Source organism: Lepisma saccharinum, chromosome 13 (genome assembly GCF_977018435.1).
Source record: "Lepisma saccharinum chromosome 13, izLepSacc3.1, whole genome shotgun sequence".
NCBI classification, from domain to species: Eukaryota; Metazoa; Arthropoda; class Insecta; order Zygentoma; family Lepismatidae; genus Lepisma; species Lepisma saccharinum.
The window spans coordinates 46694308-46715946 of NC_139241.1; the positions used below are offsets into that span (position 1 = coordinate 46694308).

At 40.5% G+C, this 21639-nt stretch overlaps 1 protein-coding gene across 2 annotated transcripts in view; it reads right to left on the reverse strand.

The window, feature by feature from the left end:
* LOC145996938 (LIM domain only protein 3-like) overlaps positions 1 to 21639 on the reverse strand; it is a 191054-nt gene that overhangs the window by 58448 nt on the left and 110967 nt on the right. Inside the window, exons 2-3 of one of the 2 annotated variants that reach the window (XM_083133522.1) lie at positions 19475 to 19558; positions 31 to 168 (exon numbers count right to left, since the gene is read on the reverse strand). In XM_083133522.1, coding sequence (XP_082989648.1) covers positions 31 to 168; positions 19475 to 19557 — 221 coding nt within the window. In that variant the 5' untranslated portion in view covers position 19558. Of the gene's footprint in view, positions 1 to 30; positions 169 to 19474; positions 19563 to 21639 lie in introns of both variants that reach the window. The other variant, XM_083133521.1, reaches the window with a different exon arrangement.

The following is a 21639-nucleotide window of genomic DNA, read 5'->3' on the forward strand; positions in this document are numbered from 1 at the left end:
ATCGTCCTGTACAACAAAATGGAAACCAACCTGAGATAGTCTCTTTTGCAAAGGATGAGATTGGCCTTTGTGTACAGCGTGGAGCCGACCTCCCCCAGTCGACAGTCGCAACAGCCGCACTTAAGGCAGTCCTCATGCCAGAACATGTCCAACGCCTTCAACAGGAATCTGAAAAGTAAGAGAAACGTGTTTATTTTTACCATCTCGAACAAACGATATCGAGTCGATATATCGAAAATATATCCAAGGTACTGATATCGTGAGAAAATCTAAATTATTGGTATGACAATATTGATATCAATGCATTAAAAACTCATTTTTTGTATATCTAGGTACATAACAATCAGCAACATTCTGGAATATGACAGGACAATAGATATTTACAAATTTCCCCAGCCTAAAATCGAACTCATTGAGGGCGAACAGAAAATCTGGGGTGATTTTAACCCTCTCTCGAAATAATTGAAACAGCGGCGGCGCCAGCATTAGCCATCTAGGTGTGCTGAGAGGAGCTATGTTCAAAAATGAAATATGCACCATACTTTAGCAACAACTGTTCCTGTCTCAAATACGTAGGTTGGCTTGTTGCAGCCGGGCAATTGGGCCCTGTTTTGGTCCCCAGAATCGGGAGGGGAACGTCTTCGCGTGTTTAAGGAAAACATAATACATAATGGTGAACTTCAGTAAATTTTACCTGTGGAAATGTACTATACCAAATCCGTTCTGGTTTACCAAAATAGAAACATAACAGAAACCAAATCATTAGAATTTTTCTCATTATTATCATGGTTAACATATACGAGGGTCACTATTTATATTTTGAGCCTAACAATGAAAAAACAGGAATTTGGCATGGAAAACTGCTTTATTGTTTTTCGAAGTATTCTCCTTTATGGTCAATACACTTTTGCATTCGTTCGAACCATTTGTCAAAGCAGTTTTTCCAATCTTCTTGAGACACCTCCATAATATGGTTTTTGAACGCATCAACGGCGTCTTCCGCCGACGAAAATCGTTGTCCACGCAATTTATTCTTGACATTCGGGAACAATAAGTCATTGGGTGCCAAATCAGGACTGTACGGCGGATGACCCATCAATTCGATTTTTTGACTGTTCATAAAGTCGGTTGTTAGACGAGATGTGTGACAGCTGGCATTATCTTGATGAAGAATGATCCGACGGCGTTTGTTCGTTTTCCGTATTTGACCGAAGACCTCTGGCAAACAAATTGTTGTGTACCATTCAGAGTTGACCGTTCTACGTTCCTCTAAAGGCACAGTTGCCACATGACCAGTTTTCCCGAAAAAAACAGGCGACCAATTTTTTCGATGTGCTTCGAGCGCGAACAACTTTTGTTGGATTGGGTTCATCTTGAAACACCCATACCGTCGACTGCTGTTTACGTTCCGGCTCATATGCATATATCCGTGATTCGTCACCTGTTACAATCTTATATACGTCTTTCGAAGCACCACGATTGTATTTATTGAGCATTTGTTTGCACCAATTGACGCGAGCGTCTTTTTGAGTTCGTCAAATTGTGTGGGATCCAACGAGAACATACCTTTCTCGCAGCTAAATGATCATGTAATATTTTATATATGCTGGTGGAACTAATGCCTATGGTTGCCTCAATCTCACAGTATGTCACATGACGATCTTGCAGTATTAGGTATTGCACAGCATCAATGTTTTCTTGAACAACAACTGATTTTGGACGACCTTCGCGAATCTCGTCGGTGAGCGAATGGCGGCCACGATTAAATTCGTTATACCAGCGTTTCACAGTGGCAAAGGATGGGGCTTCATCGCCAAATGTGGAAGTAAGTTGATCGATGCACTCTTGTCTTGATAATCCACGTCGAAAATCGTAAAAAATCATCGCACGAAAATGTTCACGAGTTAATTCCATTTTATTGTTGTCGCGCAATCTCCAAGGCAACATAAACAACACAAATGAAGCTATTGACAAAACATTTGAAGTACGTTATGGTCAATAATGCCAGACGATTCCGTGCAAACGTCAAATCGCGCCTAACTTCAATCAGTGTTGCCAAGGCTCAAAATATAAATAATGACCCTCGTAACGCACATTTCAAAGTACAGTAAACTCGCGATTATCCGAGCTAATTGGGACAGAGACTACCTCGGATACGGAAAAACTCGGATAATACGGAGATAATGTGCTAATAGGTCGTAAATGACGAAACAACACTTAAAACTGTATAGTAATTATTTATTACTACAACATAAATGATAAGATTACTTTTTCTGCTTAGAATAGGCCTACACAGACTTAAACACCACCGTAACAATCGGATACACCGACAATGTAACGAACACGTGCAGCGCGGATGGTGACTTGACTCCATAAACAAACAGGGGGGTGCGTTATGAAGCGCGATGTTTTCCAACGACTCCCTCGGTTAACCTGGAACCTCAGTTAATAGCGAGTCTACTGTATATGCAAAACATTCAACTCATAACTAATTCACGAATCGAAAAAAAAACAATATAAAGAAGCATATAAATAACTCATTATTAGTAATTCTTCACTTACATCTTTTTACTAACTTCTAATTTATGATATTATACTAATCAAAATTGAACTCTATTAACTAACCTATGATTAATGATATTCTTATATGAACCAAATTAATTATAATTAACGTTCTGGCTCCCAGAATGGGTTACGAGGGGTGTCCCATAAGTAGTTAGCTTGATAGGGTTCCCATAGTTCAATCTGAAAATAATTTGGGGATTTGAAATAGCAATTCTTTGTAAGTGTAGATAGATAGATTTATTTTCTTTTTGTGCGAGCCATAGGCTGTACGCACTACATATTTTTGATTTTTCTACACTATTTTGTTACATTTAGTTTTCGTTTAAGCTGTCTCTTACTTTGTCCCCTATATACACATTCTTCCCCTCCCTCGGCAGTTCTTCTTCCAGTCTTTCTCCTCACTTCTCTTTTCCTGCACTATCACCAAAACACGCCTACATTTTGCTTTACACACACTTACACTATAAAGATGGCTCGTCTGGAGCATGATCACTCATTTCGCTGCCTTCTCTAATAGCTTTCCCCCGCCGTTCTCTTACTTCTCCCAGGTATTTCCCCACTTGCTGCCCCGCTTCCTTTATCTTTATTCTGTCGTCTACCACTTCTATCACCACCCTGCCTGTTAAGTTTTTCATCCATTTGTCCCTTAGGTCACGTGTAGAAGGGCAGTTCAGTAGGATATGCTTGTCCGTCTCCTCCCCCTCGCACAAAGGACATATCGTTTCCCCTGATTCGTTTATCTTTCTTAGTTGTTTCCATCCCCCTAGTCTGAACCATGCCAGCGCGCTTCTTTCATTTTTTCCCACAACCTGGATATATTTCGCTTTCCCCCATTCTCTTACTCTTAACTGTTCCCTGATTGAGGTCTTTGTTTGGCAGTCTGCTATTATTTCTTGTTTGTCTATGTCGAGTAACCTGTTTCTGATTTCATTTTCTGATGAGATGCCCCCCCTTCCTCCCTCTTCCCATACCCAACCCATTCCGCTATTATATAAGATATTTTTCACTTCCAGACCCCAGCTGGAAAAGTTTTCCTCCCTTGTCTGTATTTCCAAACATTGTCCCCTCAGCGTAGTTTGGCCCTCTTGTGATAATCGCATCCAATATTTAACAACCCTCATCCGTGCTTGTACCGTGTCTCTGTTCAGTCCCAATTCCTTAAGAATCCCACAGTTGGCCGTGCCTCTGCTTACGCCCATTACTCTCTTATAAAATTCTGTTTGTATACCAATTATTGTGTTGTCCCCCCTTAACCCCCACAGTTCTATTCCATAGTTTAATGTACCTAATACTATTGATGAATAGAGGTTTTGAATGACCGGGAAAGGCATTTGAGGTGCCTTGTTTATTGTCCTTATGACTTGTTCTATTGCAAATTTTGTTTTAGTTTTTCTTGCCCTTATGTGGTGTGTCCAACTTCCTGTCATGGAGAGTGATGCCCCCAGGTATGTGAAGTTTTTAACCCGCTCGATTAAATCCCCCCCGTACGTCCATGTCTCCTGTCTGCTAAATATGTAGCCATTTTTGAAAGCAATGATTTTTGTCTTTTTAATGTTTACCTTCATTTTATATTTGATGCACCCCTCATATATGCTGTCTATGCCCCTTTGAAGACCCTCTATTGTCTCGGACAAGATGACTATGTCGTCTGCATACATAAGGACTGGTATACTTTGCACTCCTATACATGGGATAGAATCCTGATCCATTTTAATTTCATGCGCTACCCAATCTATGAACAGTGAAAATAGCACTGGTGATAGGATGCATCCTTGTTTCAGTCCCCTGAGCGAAGGCTGCAGTACCGAGACTTGGTTTCCTTCGCATCTTACTCCGAATTCTACCCTCGCATATATTGCTTGCAGTGCTCTGATCATGCGCGCGGACATTCCCTTCTCATACAATTTTCCCCACAAAATTTCCCTATGAACTTTATCAAATGCTTTTTCAAAATCAATGAAACATGCGTATAATTTCCCCCGCTTCTGTTTAATTTTCCTCTGTACTAGTGTTTGTAATATGAATATGTTGTCTACCGTGCTGTACCCTTTCCTGAAGCCCGCTTGTAGTGGTGAGATTTTGTCGAATATTTCTGTCCATTTCTGGATCCTACGGTTTAAGATGTGTGTGTAAATTTTACTCCATATAGGTAATAAAGAAATGCCCCTGAAATTATTTGCGTCATTTCTGTCCCCTTTCCCTTTATAAATAGGACAGATTATGGAGCTTGCCCAGTTCTTCGGAAAGTACCCCTCTTTAAAAATCTTGTCCATTAGTTTGCTTTGTGCTTCCACCATATGAATGTCAGTTTCGTTGGCTTTGAAAAATTCCGCCTCAATGGAGTCAAGTCCTGCCGCTTTCCCCTTTTTCAGTTTCCTTATCGCTATTTTTATCTCATCGACCCCTATATCTTCGTCGAGAATCGGAACGAAATCCCCTAAAAAGTATATTTCCCGCGTAACTTCTAGACGTGGTGGCCCCCCTTCTCCCCCGACGACCCGACGGCAGTGTGCTTCCCAGATGTAAGGTTCAATATGTGCCCAGTTGCTCTTTTGGCCCCGTAATTTCCGTAATATGCCCCACAAAGCGGTGTTATTCTTTTCTGCTACGGCCTTTTTTATATCTTCAAAATTTCCCTGTTCCCATTTCTCCTTTTCTTCCGTTAAAATGTTGTTATAAGCCTTTCTACTAGATATATAATTGTTTCTGGTTTCCATGCTATTTACGTATCTATACCCTTTTAACGCGTGATCTAGTTTCTTTTTCATCGCTTTACACTTCCCGTTGTACCACCCTGTCTTTACTGGTCTGTCCCCCTTCCCCTCTCCCTTTACCATATTTCTTCCTGCACGTTCGAAGATATGATATCCCAGCTGGACCGCTTCGTCTATATTGGATTCGTCTAAGGCTGCGCACATGCGTTCACGCATCATTTTTGTTATGTCATCTCCCATAAAACCCACGTATCGTTCCTCCCCCTCCTTTGTCCATATGTAATATGCAAAGCGGTGTCCAAGGCTCGCTACTTATGGGACACCCCTCGTAACATAAATTCAAATTTGTAAAATCTCACAAGCAATATTACAACACCAGGTTTTTATTATTATTATTATTATTATTATATACTATTGTATTATACTATATTGTATATTTTGAATAATAAACAGAAAATAAAAGAGAAAAAGGCTGGTTTATTTAAAGGCACCAGGATAGTAACCGCATACCATCGAATGTATGCGGGTGGAGGCGGGCAAATTTCGGGGGTTCCCCCCTTTTAATTTTTATACTTTAGCAGGTTTAGACACTACATCAAATACCAATCAACTTTTAGTAGGCTTGTATGAAAATATCCAATGACTTGTTTGTGCTTCCTTGCTTTAACCTCAACACGTACAAAGAAGTAAATGAGGCTTCACATTTGGTTAGTATCACTTGCCTCGTAATAATAATAGTCTCTCTTCAATACTTACTATTATAAGCTAATTTGACAATATGGTTTTCACAAGTCATAACGTAAATGACACTACAACACAGAAAAACTGATTTGGTTGATGACAAGATACGTTTGGTTAAGCTATTTGGTAAATGGAAAAAAAATAATTGGTACCTACCATATCCTAAAATTCTTAATTTTGAGCAAATTATTTGGTAACTACAAGCACATGTGTACGATTACTAAAGAGCTTGTACTTATTACTTGTGAATAATTATTTGCTTGTTGCCTGTTTATACAAATGTTTGATTTCTAGAAACTATTTTTGTTTATTCCAAACTTTTTTCTCTGAATAGTTAATACCTATTTTCGGCTAAAAATCGGTTTTGAAAAGGGGTGCGCAAGCACTCCTTCGCATTCCAATGGCGCCGCACCTGTGGTTAGTATCAACAACATAAAGAATGTAAACTTGTCATTGCCAATATTTATATACATGTTTAAACTCATATTATTGCCGACAGATGGAGTATAATTATTACTTAAACAGCTGGCTGCGATATATTGCAATGTGATTTTCCTTAAACTATAAAACCATTCAAATAATTAGAACAAAGCTTTAAAATTATACGAGCTCTCTTGCAACAGTAAGTTAAAGCAAATTTGATTTTGCAGTTCGAGTAATATTGAAAATGTCATCATACACACCATTAGTTTTTCAAATCATTAGGGATTCCGACATTTTGGTAGCGGAATCGGGAAGGAAATCTTCCTCTCCCGATTACTCGGGATTATGAACAGTTGGGAAATTTCGAATAGGGAAACGTAAAGAGATAAAGAACGAAAAAGAAAGTAAAGTAAAAATATACAGGGGAGAAGACTGTTTTTAGCATCGAAACCTAATGGAAATGTCAGTCTTTTTCCCCACAGAATTCCGAAGATAATCAATTCATGGAGTAAGTAAAATTTGAGTTTTTTTGTATATAAATGTGGGGGAATTGGTAGGAATTGTAAGTGCAGAAATAATAAAAATACGAGGGTAACACACACACACACAGAGAGAGAGAGAGAGAGATAGAGAGAGAGAGAGAGAGAGAGGAAGTTTCTTTGGAACAAAAAAAAAATAGTATCCTATAACCAACTATTAGTGTAAATAGGTAACAAATTGGATCACTAGAATCAAACTCTTTCAAATTTGCTTCGAGCTTCCCCAGTGGGCCTACCCGATGGCGCAGTGGTAGCGTCGTCGGCTTGTAATCAAGGGGTCCCGGGTTCGATACCCGGTGGAGGCACAAGTGGTTCGGATCCCACTTTAAACTGTAGGTCCAGTCCCTATTAGCCTCACTGTGCATAAAGTGGACTTAAAACCCCAACTCAACAACAACAACAGCTTCGAGCTTCCTAAAAATTACCAATTTTTTTTTGTTTACGTTGACCAAACGTGTTTCCTTTATTCAAACATCCGTTTCCTGCGCAAACACACACGTACAAAATTTCAAATTGAGAAGGTCCAATACCACGAATGAGGTAAAACTGAAACTTGACTTTCATCCACATGAAAGTTAAAGTGAAACTGAAAAAGGCAAAAAAAAAAAAAAAAAAAAAAAAAACAACTAAGATTCCAAACTTTATTTGAGCAACGTGGAGTGCTAGACATGATACCTACCACCATTCAACTTGTAAACAACACATGATTAATAACACCGAAAACAATACCTCTGCCGGATCAGGACACCGATCTAAACCCCTCCATTCTCGCCCCTTCCCTTATGAGAAACTTTTCACAAAAGAGAGAGAAATATTCGAGAGCGAGGGGTTGAGATTGTTTTCTTTCTCCCACCCTGGATCCATTCCAGAAAACATTTGCTTCTGTCGTGAGGAATAATTTAATACGCTAATGTTGGTCCTGTGCATAAAGAATAATAAAAAAAAAAAGCTCTGAGACTTTTTAAAAGCATTCGGCGTTGTAGGAAATAAAACTGCCTCCGAATGAAACTTCCCCTGCTATCAAGGTTTAAGACGTACGGCGCCGCTATGCTGGGGATAATTCCGATTAGAAATGAGATGGGAGACTATTATTTCTCGAACCCGCCATAAAAGAAGGCGGGAAAAGTAACAATGGAGAGGCGAGAAGTTGGGCGGAGCTAAACTTCTCCTCTTCCGTATACACTCTTCCTCGTTTCTTCGGAATCGTCGCCTTTTGTGTGTGTATGGGTGTGTACGTATACACACATATATACACCATATCCCTCACCAGTTTTGTCATGACTCGTATGTGATTCGCCAATTTGAATACAGAGGAGTGAGAAGGAATGAATTCAATGGGGGGAGGGAGTTTTTGTAATATGAGCTCTTAACTCGAACGAATTATAAAAAATAGGAAATCATTGGCGCTGGCGTCGCCAGTGTGTTTCGTTCAGGTGATCTCAAGTTTGGAAGTTGTTGCCGAGATCCTTTTCTCGGTATCTCTTGCCTTCTTTCTTGGCGTACGTCTCTTGTCTTTTCATTTCTCTTTTCTCCACATCTTCATTTCTACTTTTCTCATGTATATCTTTATTTCTTTCAATTTTCCCTTTCATCCTCTGTTTCCCCACATCTTCTTTTCCATTACCTATTTCCTTCTTTCCTCTTTCCATCTCTTGCTTTCTTTCTCTGATCTTTCATCCGCTTCTGTTTTCTTTGCCTTCCCTCCTCTATTTATTCTTGCCTCGGTGTTTCTTTGTTCTCTTTTCATTCGTTTCTTCTTTCTGTTTTCCTTGCTTTCACCCTTCGTTTCTGCTTACTTGCTTAGATCGTTTTCCGTCCCCTTCCTTTTCCCTCTGTTTCTCTCTTTTTTATCCTATCCTCCCTTTTTGTTCTTTGCCTTTGCCAACGTTTCACTCTCTCCTTGTTTTCTTTTCCCATTGTTTCTTCTTCTTTCTTGCCTTTCCGCTAACTCTCTCCTCTTGTTTATTATCCTTTTTCATGTTTGTTCTATCTTTCCCTTATCACCTCTATCTTTCCATCCTTGGTTTCCTTTTACCTATCGGTTTCTCTGTCGTTTTATTTTCATTTCCTACTGTTTCTTTATAACTTTCTCCATATTGATTTCTCATTCTTTCCATCTATTTCGTTCTACCTCTCTTCTTTCCCTTATCATTTGTGTGGGCGATTCTTGTTATTTGGGGTACTACGACTATTTCACGATGAGCAGAAGCCCACCTACATCTACCCCATGGTGACGCCACTAAGGGTATGTACACCATGAAAAATATTCAGCCGATGGTACGGTATCCCCCTAATCCAAATCAGAATATAGGTACATTCAGTAACTACTTTGAACTGGATATGTAAAAAGCTACAGATGCAAGAATTTCCTGAACACTTCAATTTGAAAACAATATTATGAATTCCTTTCCAAATGCTATGATATATCGTAACAATCCACAAATAATAGGAAAATATCAGTATGATAAAATCCAAAACCCAGACACCAGCCGTTGTATTCCAGACAGGAAATATCTAAGGAATGCCTTGTCAGACATTATAAGCTTACCGGGTTACCAACAGTGTAAACATGTAAACAGGTGTAATCGAGGAAGAAGCTACAGATTACTGACTTGCTTAGGCAAATTCGATTGCAATAAATAAGTGTAACAAAAGGGGGTGAACGGTCAGTGAGCTTTGGGAGTACGAGCCAGTGAGACGATAGTCAGGAAGTCCGTTTGTTCTCGTCCAGGCCAAGAAGTCAGACGATTGTGTGAGTCGCAAGTCAGACACTCTACACGTCGTACGGTCTCAAGTACAACTCCTCACTGTAGAACTTATCAGCAGACAGAGATATCATGCTGGTCCAGTCATTGTTGCGTTCTGCCTTTCGCATGTGTATTTATTACCTCTCGCACGTTACCATTACGCTCTCCATGAATAGCGAGTACGCCATTGTTGACGATGAGTGATGAATGAGCTGCGCTACCCAGGTTTGATCCCAGTTCCTACAGGAACGTTACGATATTTCCAAAATACCGATTTTACTGATAAGGTTCCAGAAAAAAATCGAGTAAGCTATGGTTCGTTCAGATATAGGTATGTGAAACTTACAAATGACATAGAAGGCTGTTTCCAGTTTCATTAGCCGATATTCGGAGAGGTAAGCACAGCGAGTTACGAATCCCGGTATGGGGTGTTCTATCTTCCCCTTATCACCTCTATTTTTCCATCTTTGTTTTCCTTTCAATTTCATCATTTTCGCGATTAGCCACAAGTGACAGAAAAGCGAAGTAAAATAAACAAAATCAATCAAATGATCCAATTTCATCAGTTTTGAGTTTATACGAACGTTTGGAAAATCGAAATCTTTCAAAATGTGCAACAATGTTTTGCTTGTGGAAAATTATCAAATTCTGTAAATATTAGAGGGAATGGAACAACTGAGCCTTTTGGGAGGGGGCAGGGGAGACGGGGTTGGAAGGTCTGACCTTCGCTGAGGATACTTAGTTGTTAACCTGATATAATACATTGGTTTTTGGTTTTCAGATATCGTACATTGCAGTTCACCAAAGTCTAGAACAAGACGAGAGTTACGTATCGGTCTCAACTCGATACCATCCCTACGGTTTACCCAGGATTTGAACCTTAAAACCCTTGTTTTAATAGCGCGTCACGCTAATTACTCTTCTACCACGTCCAATCCATCTGTTACGAAACACTTCATTAAAATATTCTCGCACGGCAATCGAATAATGGGCTGCTGCTCCATCTTGCTGAAACCAGACGCGATCGATAAGTCCTTCGGCTTGCAGCTCCCAACTAAGTATCACTACGAACAGCTACCACAGCACAGACTCGCATACCTACGGGGTTATGGAACTTTTGGTTCACCCTGTACAGAAGCAGGCTTTGATTTCGCAGGATGTTTGTTCCTGGCGGCTGCTAAGGATTGCAACATACGGTATAAGTGGTTGGTGACATTTCTTATCGGAGAGCAATGCGATGCAACACAAAGTGACAACAGGAGCTCTTTTCAGGAGATACCGCTCTTGAGGCTTAAGTTCTGGTTAAGCTCCTGTGGAAAAAACAAACAAGAGAAAGGCGAGGAATAAACGTGTTATATTTAAATACAGGAAAGGCTTTTCTGTGGCAGAAATGTGGTTGTTCTTGAGGCTCTTTCAACACGCGTGCATTGTTCTGAATAATTCCTCTCTTACCGCCACATGTAGTTACATGTTGACTCGTTCTTAACGTTAGAAAAGGAGGGTTTTGTTAAGTGTGTTGAGCTAATATTGAAGTAACGCGAATATACCTATTGGTTAAAAAATAGAAGAAAAATACAGCATGTCCACAAAATCGTGGTACGGTTTTTACAAATTATATTTTAAGAATCTGGTCTCTCTCTTCTCTCAAAATGAAAGAAGAGATAGAGAGAGTTAAATTGAAAGAAAGAGAAAGTGAAGAGAGTTAAATAGAAAGAAAGAGAAAGCGAAGAGAGAGAAAAATAGAACGAAAGAGAAAGTTAAGAGAGAGTTAAATAGAAAGAAATAAAAAGTAAAGAGAGAGAGAAAATAGAACGAAAGAGAAAGTGAAGAGAGAGAGAGAGAGAGAGAGAGAGAGAGAGAGAGAGAGAGAGAGAGAGAGAGAGAGAGAGAGAGAATAGAAAGAAACAGAAAGTGAAGAGATAGAAAAAGAGAAAGAAAGAGAGTGAAGAGAGAAAAATAGAAAGTGAAGAGAGTTAAATAGAAAGAGAGAAAGTGAAGAGAAAGCGTTAAATAGAACGAAAGAGAAAGTGAAGAGAGAGAAAAATAGCGAGAAAGAAAAGAGAAAAAGGACTGAACGGAAAACGGAAGGGAAGAAAGGAAGAGAGAGAATGTGGAATATTCTGAATATCAAGCCTGCGTCTTAGCAGTGTTGCCAGTTCGGCCAAATTTGCTGTTGAAAATAAACTATCGGCGCAAAAGTGATTAGAATGAGAGTCGGATGTACACAACCAAATTTTAGAGCATCCTCAAACTAGCCGTGCTAGACGCAAGCTTATGTTACCTAATGAACATACAAGGCAGCCAGGCGTCGTCCCTTTCTAATCAAGGATTCCCGGGTTCGATACCCGGTGGACGCACGTAGTGGTTCGGCTCCCACTTTAAACTGTAGGTCCAGTTTTGATTAGCCTTCATGTGCATAAGCGGACTTAAAACTCAATAACGCAGCGGAGAGAAAGTCGCACTAGGATTTCAAAAAAGGTTGGGGGCAATTCTTATCAGTATGAAGCTCTCTTGAACAATGAAAGTAGAAAGAGAGAGAATGGAGTGAGAAGAGAAGAGAGAAAAAGGAGTGAAATAAATGGAAGAGAGAGAGAGAAAAATCTGATTGCAATAAAAATTAATTCGTGTTATTGGGTCTGCAGTGAAATAACAAGAAGCAAAGTCTGATAACAGATGGTGTATGATTGCATTTATGCATTTAATATGGTTCGTTTCATTGCAATTGCAAATTCATGTAAATAGAAGGTTTACTCTGCCTTACCTTTTAAAGAACATAAGAAAATATCATAATTTCTCTTTAAACGGATAGTTGAAGGAGTAATATGTTACGTCATTGCTGAGCTCCCGCGGTGGATTACTGTAAGCTTGCTCTTTTTTAAAATGGTTGCGCCAGAACCATTTCAACGTTGGCTATTTGCACGATTATTGGTTGGTATTTGTTTTCAATTACTGCATACTTTCTTGTGTCACATATTCTACAACAAAAAGTTGGATGTTCTGATAAAAAAATATTTTATTAATGTTTTTTTTCCGTATGCTTAAAGCCATCGTAGTAATTAATTCTCTCTAGTAACGCATTCTAAGTTACCCAATTTCTGTCATTTCAAATGGCTGAAAAGCGACATGAAGTAACAGAACTTGTGTAATTCACAATGAATTGCAATATAGTACAGGGCGATTAATAGGTGCGAAAACGTCCGATTAAAACAAATACGTATTGCGAAACGCAAATTAACATCCCCATTTAGGAACCGAGAACTTGTTGTTAGGGCGTCTCTAACATGGCGTCCATGTTGAAATCCGCCATCTTCGTGTTACCTTCACTTTCTTAAATGAAAATATTGTGATGTGACATATCAAATGAGCTAGAATTTCACGAGAAATACGATAATGTGCTTTTCTTCAGCATAACTTTAACCATAGTGCTATTTCAACACCAAATTTTCACCTTTGCAGGTAGATGATGACGTTAACTCTGTCCATTTTTCGAAATTCCTTAATCAAATCGATAATATGTCTGAGTGACGTTCCTTGAAATGTTTTACAATAACACGGCATGATAAGAACGCAATGGCAGATTTATTGTGATTTCAAAGTTACGTTTTATATACTTACAGCATACTCTGTTGTTCCTCTTTCAGATCAGTCTGTTTTGGTTGTTTAAGTCAACTTTATGCACAGACAGGCTAGTCGAGACTGCGCATTCAGTTTGAAGTGGTATCCGAACTACTATGTGCCTCCACCGGGTATCGAACCCGGGACCCCTTGATTGCAAGTAGAAGACGTTACCACGATGCAATCTTGGAGGCACGGCGTATGTCAGAACGGCTTCCATCAGTTCGTCTTGGGTTCAGATCACCTCCAATCAAGTCACATTTCGAGTTGGAATATTAATAACTACGGTACGCTACTATGAATGAGCGCATGGTGTGATTTATTTCACATCGCATTTCTGCCACTTTTGGCTAATTGCGAAGATGAGGATGAATGTTGATAAGATGAAATAGGTCAAAGGACAGGACACGACAGAGGATCATACTGGCCGTATGTCCAGACACCAGAGCCTTGCTGGTCTGCAAAATGCAGTCCAGAGTGTGACGTCAGAGAGCAGGTATCGTGGAAGGGAGATTGACAATTTGGTGCCTTGAGAAAGAGCCACTCTTTACATCGCGCGACGCTACTAAATGTCTTTTCTACTGTTACGGCAGGCCGATCCTAATGCAGGCAAGGGATGGAAGTGGGCAGCGAGGAAGCGACCAATCCAGCACGATAAGAACCGCAGCAGCCAGTAGAACGAGGTTCGCGTAGTACTTCTTCCCGCCGCGTCGTCTCTCTCGGCGCCACTGATGTGTGGTTGGTCTGCGGCGTAATCCCCGCTCCCCACTTTCCTTGCCAGAACTAGTGGAAAAGACCTACAGGCGCAGAGCTGAATCTTGCTTGGAAATCCTCGCAAAATGACTGCATTTGCAGAATTTTAGAGGCTAAACGGGGGGAGAGGGGGTGTTGTGAATAATTTCAAGGGAGGTGTTCAGGTTAATGCGAATAAATCACCGCGACGCACAACTGTCCATGCACGATCGCAGCAGACAAATCACGATAAGCACTACATAATTAAGCGTGCATGCAAATAGTAATAAATACCCCCTTCCCCTCCCTTTTGCGGGCTTGTTTTGCTCTCATAAGCCGGGGGGAGGGGACACCGGGTGCGGTGCTGGTTATGCATCCCGGCCATACACACAAAACGGTGAAAGGGGTGGGTTGGGCGTCACCTACCCAAACCATCACTTATTGCCCCCCTGTCCGCTTGCCTGTTTGTCAAGCACCCTGCGACAGAGAAAGGGCATTAAAAGCCATTAAACTCTCCCTGTCGAGCATTGCCGGCTTGTACTTAGCCGCCATTTTCACGCACAACAGCTGGGATTGATTAAAGAAAGGGCCGTGTGTTTGTTTTTCCCTCGTCCCTCTTTTTTTTTTAACGAAAAAAAGCTCAATGCATTTATGCGAACGTTACTATACCGGCATAAACATCAGATGCTCTTTTGTTTGCAGCGTAAAAATGGCACAGAAGGAGGAATGGCCGATAATGGATTGGCAAATGGAAAACGTTGAATTTCGCCTTCGCATGGAAACGTTACACAACACCCCCCACTCCGCGCGCGCGCTAAAACTCCATTCGTGTCTTTGGCTTGCAATTCCATTATCCAACATTAATGTTTGTGCCCGTGCATTAACGCATTTACAGCGCCCCCTACTTTTTCTTCTTTTTTTTACCTCCCTTCCATACCACTTCCCTGCATTGTACAATCAATCTTTCATTTGGAACCTTTTGTCCCGGCTTGATATGAATATCGATAACAGTGTCAACCACCAACTCCACCTGGTGGACGGGTCTGAATGGCAGACTCGCTTTCCCCCCTGACAACCCTTTAAGCTGAGCTAAGTGAATTTGTTGTCCCTGGAGTTTTCTATCCACTGTGAAGGTTTCGATCATCATGCTTAAACCTGTCTTCCTCACAGATCGTCCTGTCCCCAGAAAACGCATTAAGTTTTCAAAACACTGAGAGCCTAACTGCATCAATGAAATTGTGAGAGAGACGATGACAAGGTTAGAAGATAAAATTCGAATAACACGTCCACGTAAAGAAATAGCTACGTATTATGGAAAGGAATGGATAGATAAGTAAGAAACAAAACACAAGGTACTGTCAGACTGGTACTGTCAGACTACTTCCATAACATCTACAGCTGACTGTGCGCACAGCTCAAGCTATTGAGCCTAGAGCGTGGGTATGAAGGCAATGATGTGAATCTACGCGTAAACAGCGATAGTCTACATTCTACATGTAGACTATTTTATACACGTAGATGACGTAATCTATGTAAACAACATGGCAAAAGGTGTAAACTTAGCAAAGGGTGCCGTTGAATTAAAAGAAAATTATACTGCGTATCAATTGCTGATGTGCGAGGAGAAACTTTCATACACTTCCTTGCAATTTTAAACAATTTCTCACCTAGGAAAAACTTAACGTAGGAAATATTCTACTGTTTTATGGGGGAAAAGACTACTTGTGCCTCACGACTGCCATCTGTTGTTTTCTTGCATACTATTTATCTTCTTCCACAGTTAATGAGAGAAGAGAAGATAAATTTTGTTGTAAATAGGATTCTTGTTAGTTCGTTAGGAACAAATATAGTTTAAAATGTCACTTTCCTTTCATAAAAGCCTTGAAAATTAATTTTAATGTACTTTAGATTGTCTACGTAGACTATGTAAACTACAATCCAATGTAATCTACGCGTGTAGACAACGCATGTAGACGTAAACTTATAGTGTACGGCACATCACTGCATGAAGGTTTGTGGTAGGTGCTGCGTTGAGATGACGTCAGCTGCTCGCTCGTTGATTGGTGGATTAGGAAGTTGTGACTCGCCCCCAAGCTACACATTCAGAACAGCCAGAGATATTATAGAAGTAATCTCACTCTAGCAAGGAAGAAATTGGCTTAACTACAAAAGAAATAAGTACGAATTACAAAAAGTACAAGTAACAAGTACAAATACGGATAAGTGGATGGATTAATCTACAAAAGTGTAGAAACTAAATTAAACAACTACTTGCAAAAAAATGGACGAAAGTAACTATAAAAAAGAAGAAAAGCATAAAGTAAAACTACAAATAGGAGTAAGGTGATGAAACCAAACAGAAAGTAAATAATTATATAATACTAACAAGTACGTAGATGGAATTGATTGATTTGGTTTATTTTAGTTCGCTTTTCTGCCATTTTTGACTAATCGCGACAATAGGATGAAGGGCGATAAGCTGAAATGGTTGAAGGGACGTCACTAATGGACGGTAACTGGAGTTCCACAGGGGATTATACTGGCCAGAGTCTTAGTAGTAGCTATGAAAAATGACGTTCAGGGCTTATTACGTGGAAGGAAGGTTGACATTTGGGTGCCTTCAGAAAATTGAGGAAAAAAATAATTCGGTCCAGGAACCTTTTTTCCCGAATCAGTTTAAATAGGGTCCAAGTTCCGTATAGAAATGAAACAATACGCAGCTTGGATCGATTACCGACCTGACGATAAACAAGTATCCACTTGTGAGCATGAAAGACTAATCCAGGTGATGGCTGTTTCGAGAATCTAAGGTACAAGGTATAAATGGGCGAAACGCAAACGCTGCAGTTACGTTACCCCTCTCCATTTAGCCCCATTCTCTCGCGCGTGTTCCTTCACTTGGTTGTGGCAACACCACCTGTCCCTGTTGTGATATCTGATGGGCGGCTCCTATTGGCTGGATCGGATGCCGGAGCAACACGTAACGGGTTTGTTTGAGCTCAATGTGACGCCACGCTAATATAGTCCATTGCGTTATGTACAGTAACTCTTCGACAAGGGGGTTTTTGAACCTGGCCCACGAGAGAACAACAGCGTTTTGATTTATTCCCTGTGCTATGCTTTCTACAACAGCAGCGTGACACTCCAATGTAAAACGTACTTGCGGACATTTTTTAGAAGGCAACTTTTTAATCGGTCAACCCTGGTCCAGGAATTGTAAATAATTTCAATTCCGGACTGGGAGAGAAAATCAGCAAAATTACACGAGTTCTAGACCTTTTCATATTTAAAGCATTTCAATTAGGTCCACGAACCTTTTTCGAGATCAATTAAAATACGGTCCGGGAACTTTTTTTCCGGATGATTTTCAATTCGGTCCAGGAACTTTTTTCTCAGAATGAATTTCAATTCTGTCCAAAAACTTTTTTCCTGAAGAAAAGGCCCAGGACCTTTTTTCAAACATCAATTATAATTCGGTCCAGGAACCTTTTTTCAATGTAACAATACGCAACTTGGACCGAATTTAAATTGTGCGAGAAAAAAGCTTCCGATCCTGCATCGGAACCCAATAGAACTCATTAGAATTTATGGGTTCATGGACCTTCAACAACCCTGGATGAGAATTCTACGAATACAAACAGGAATAAGCAGGAAGTAACAACAATGGTGGCTATTATTACTATTATCGCTGTAGCAATAATAATAATAATGATGAAATGTGACACTGTTATCTTTACGTTAACATTGGCTCACGTTATTTGTTCATTTGGTCATATAACAGCTCACACCTTTACAATATAGGCTGGCCGTGGAGCAGGTTGCTGTCACCAATCTGCTCATTGCCGGGTATATTCAGTTCACATACCACACTAGGCTGGAGAACGGCTATGGAGTAACTTGCAGGCATATTCTGCTCTCACGGTGAAACGTGGTGGAGGAAGCTGGTGAAATATGGCATGCCTCTCTTGAGTAACCTACGTATGGACCTGACCTGGCTGTGGAATGTTTGGAAGGGAGTGCTATCCTCGAGCGTAACTGCTGCGATATTTCGAAAACTCGATACAGTCTCATCGATAACTCGAGCCACGTGATATATCGATGTATCGCTGTCAGTAATGCTGATAAAATTAATAACGTGTACAGTGTATGAGAATTCATAATCTGTGAATTTGCTGGAACGATGTGAATTCGCTTTAGTAGGTTTCTACTGCGAGAGCTAAGAGATTGCTAGACATTACTTTTGAAAAGGTGTGCTGAAGAACGTTATGTTGGTACTTTTGCGTGAGAAAATATTTAAAAGTACAAACTGAATATATTTTATTTAAATTTGGGTTTTTATTTGCAGAAAAACCACATTAAATGTATAAGTGCAATCACCCGCCATCTGCTATCGGACAAGGTACCTTCAGATTTCACTGAAGAGTGGTCACGAAACTGATTCCTTTACGCTCGGTCAGATTTCTACATTCGTTTTCACGACTCTTCTTCGATTCTCTTTTTTCTATCCATCTGTTTCTTTCTTTGTGCCTCCAATTCTTCTTTTTTCGCTGTACCTCTCTCTTTCTTACTCTCTTTCTCTGTTCTTTTTCGCTCTCCTTCTGTCGCATTCTCTATTTTTACTTTCTTCCTTCCGCTCTTTCAATTCCTCTCGTTCTCTATTTTCTTTATCGCTCTCTCTCTCTTTGTCTGTTCCTTCTTTCCTCGATCTCTTTGTTTCATCCTCTGTTTCTTTATCTCCTTCTTGCCTTCTTTCGTTCTTCGATTTTTCCTCGATCTTTTTAAATCTTTCTCTGCTTCTCCATTTCTTTCTTCCGCTCTTCCTATGTCTTTCTACCTTTATCTTCTCTCTCGCTCTCCTTTTTCTCTCTGTTCATTCTCCTGGTTCTCTGTATCTTTCTTGCTTTCTTTCGGTCATCCCATTTCTCTCTTTCCCTATTTCTACATCTTTACGCTCGTCCTTACTTCTCTCTCTCTTTCTTCCTCTCTATCCTTCTATTTTCCATACGTCCCTCTACCTATTTCTTTTCCTCTCCTATCCCTTCTACCTTTCCATGTTCCTCACAATGTTCTCTCTTCCTTTGTTCCTCTATCTCTCTATTTCTATACCTCTTCCATTCTACTTCATCTCCATGCTTCTGTATGTATGTGTGTGTGTGTGTGTGTGTGTGTGCGTGTGATTGTAGTTTTACGACAAATAAATAAGAAGAATTCTCATGTACACTATGCGTATACACAACGTGATTGCAATCGTCACTGCCAAACTGTTGAACAGTATATAGCGCATCACATTCCGGCATTTTCTAAAAACAGTACGGGGATTCCGCGGGTGGGATTGTAATTTATGTGATAACAACTGCCGATTCGGACACGGGCTAACTCATCGCAGGTGCTCACTTACCTTTCTGTTATCTTTTTCCCGCAGCCAGCGCACTCTTGCGACGAGGTGTTTTTCTGCGTCTCTGCCTTTACGTCCATCGTCATCCTGCCTGTCGAAGAAAGAAAAGTTTAACATCAGATTCAGCAGAAAATAATGTGCAGATACGGGTACGCACACACAAAAAAATTAAGACACTTGAAAATCTATTAAAACAGCAATTCGAATTCTTGCTCATGTCCACAGCTCACGAAGGAAAAAAGCTTATATGTTTACAGTAAGGCATTTCTTTGGGGAAGCGAGTTACTTTCCCTTTACAATTTACATGAACACAAGTGTTGTCGTAAATTAACCCGCTGGATAGACGTTTAACTGCTGTTCATAGGCTTGCGCACGAGGGGAGGGGTAAGGTGGGCAGTTGCCCCCCCTAATACTTTCACTCGCAGAAATTTAGCACATCGGAATGCGATCGCCAATATTATACTCTTGAAGAAAAATGAAGTATTTTCACGTCCAGACACCTTATTCGTTAGTTGTGTTACCTCTAGATGGCTACAGAAAAAATTGCTCATACGTAGACAATTAGTAAATTATATGTAGTTGTTTTGAATCTGCTGTAAGAAATCATGTTTGTATGCATACACTAGTCCAAGCTCAAACAGGATATCTGCGTCTTGTGATTCACCCGTTACATTGTAGCATAGGATATTTTCATAAGACTGCAGCAGTTCATTCTAATGGGATTTTCGGTGGGTCCGGACACATATCTTACTCCCCCCTCATCCTCGTTTCTTACCCACTTTCATAATAAAACAATGAGATGGAAGGAGGTTTTACTTTCACCGACTGAAAACTCATCAGGGTTTTGCCCCTCCCCGCTCCTACTCAGAGGGTCTGCGCACGCCTATGCTGCTGTTTACATTAAGCATTACAGTGCTTGGTAGCTGTTTAAGTACTGTGCGCCTGCGTTACGGAGCACGATGGGTTGCGTTCGAAGTGACACCTAGCGTGGAAAGTGGCAACTGCATGACTCGGGAAAAACAGCCTAACGCCCGCTTTAGACGAAAGCATATTCCTTAGCATTTTTCTTAACATTTGTGCCATGACCAAAATGCTACCGTGTAAAGTGATAAATCTTATGGCATTTCAGATGCCATGGCATTTCTCAAGGATAGGCTCGGTCCGTATCATTTTTCGTAGCGTAACCAATCAGAAGCGACCTCTAGGTCACGAGTGAGGCTATAATGGCGGCCGCGTGAGATGTAAAGAATGTATCACCTCACGTTTTAAAAAGCCGATAACTATTGAACCGAGAGGAATAACGTTTCGTATAAAACGTTATTAGGTATAAAACAATGGCGCTGCTTAAATACATACTTTACAACTTTTTTTGTACACGTATGGAAGAATATTTTCAATTGTAAACACCGTGCTCTCAGCATAGATGGTGTAACTCTACGTGTCTTTCATGCTGTATATGTTATACATTGTAATCACAAAAGCTAGCCGAAAAGTTACATGAAATGCTCCCGTGTAAAGTACCTATCTGCTATGAGATTTTTGGAAGTATTTACATAGCATTTATGCTAGCAAAAATGTTAAGGAAATGCTTTCGTCTAAAGCCGGCCTTAGCAATTTGGAAATACGAGGGTAAGTCAAAAAATAGCCGCACTCTCGCCATAACTTTCTTTAGGTTGGCGGCACTGCCTTCAGTATCTCAATCGCTACATTTTTCATTCTTTTGTTATAGAGCAAACATGGCCGCTCCACTGGCACTGTGCACCAAGGAAGAACAGAGATCAATGATTCGATTTGTCTGGTCTGAAGATGTGTCAGGGGCTGAGGCTTTCATCCGCTTACCTCGGGAGTATTTCGTTTCGGACTTGGAGGAAACAGCAAAACAACTTGATAGAACATAAGATTCGGACTCGGTCATAACTCCCCGATCTTTAGGAAGGTTCTGGGCACGCCACTGCTCCTGGGAGCCCCTCCTCACTGCTTATCACCACATCATGTCCCCAGCTCTCGTAGCCACCTCCCCCCAAACAAACAAACATCAGGGCACATCCCGCATCGTAGAATAACCTCGACTCTCATTTGTCTCGCTAACAACGCCCTCTAATTTACGCCGCTAAAACCTTCCGCAATTTTCATCCCTGACGAAAATTTTCGCAATCATCAAGGAATTT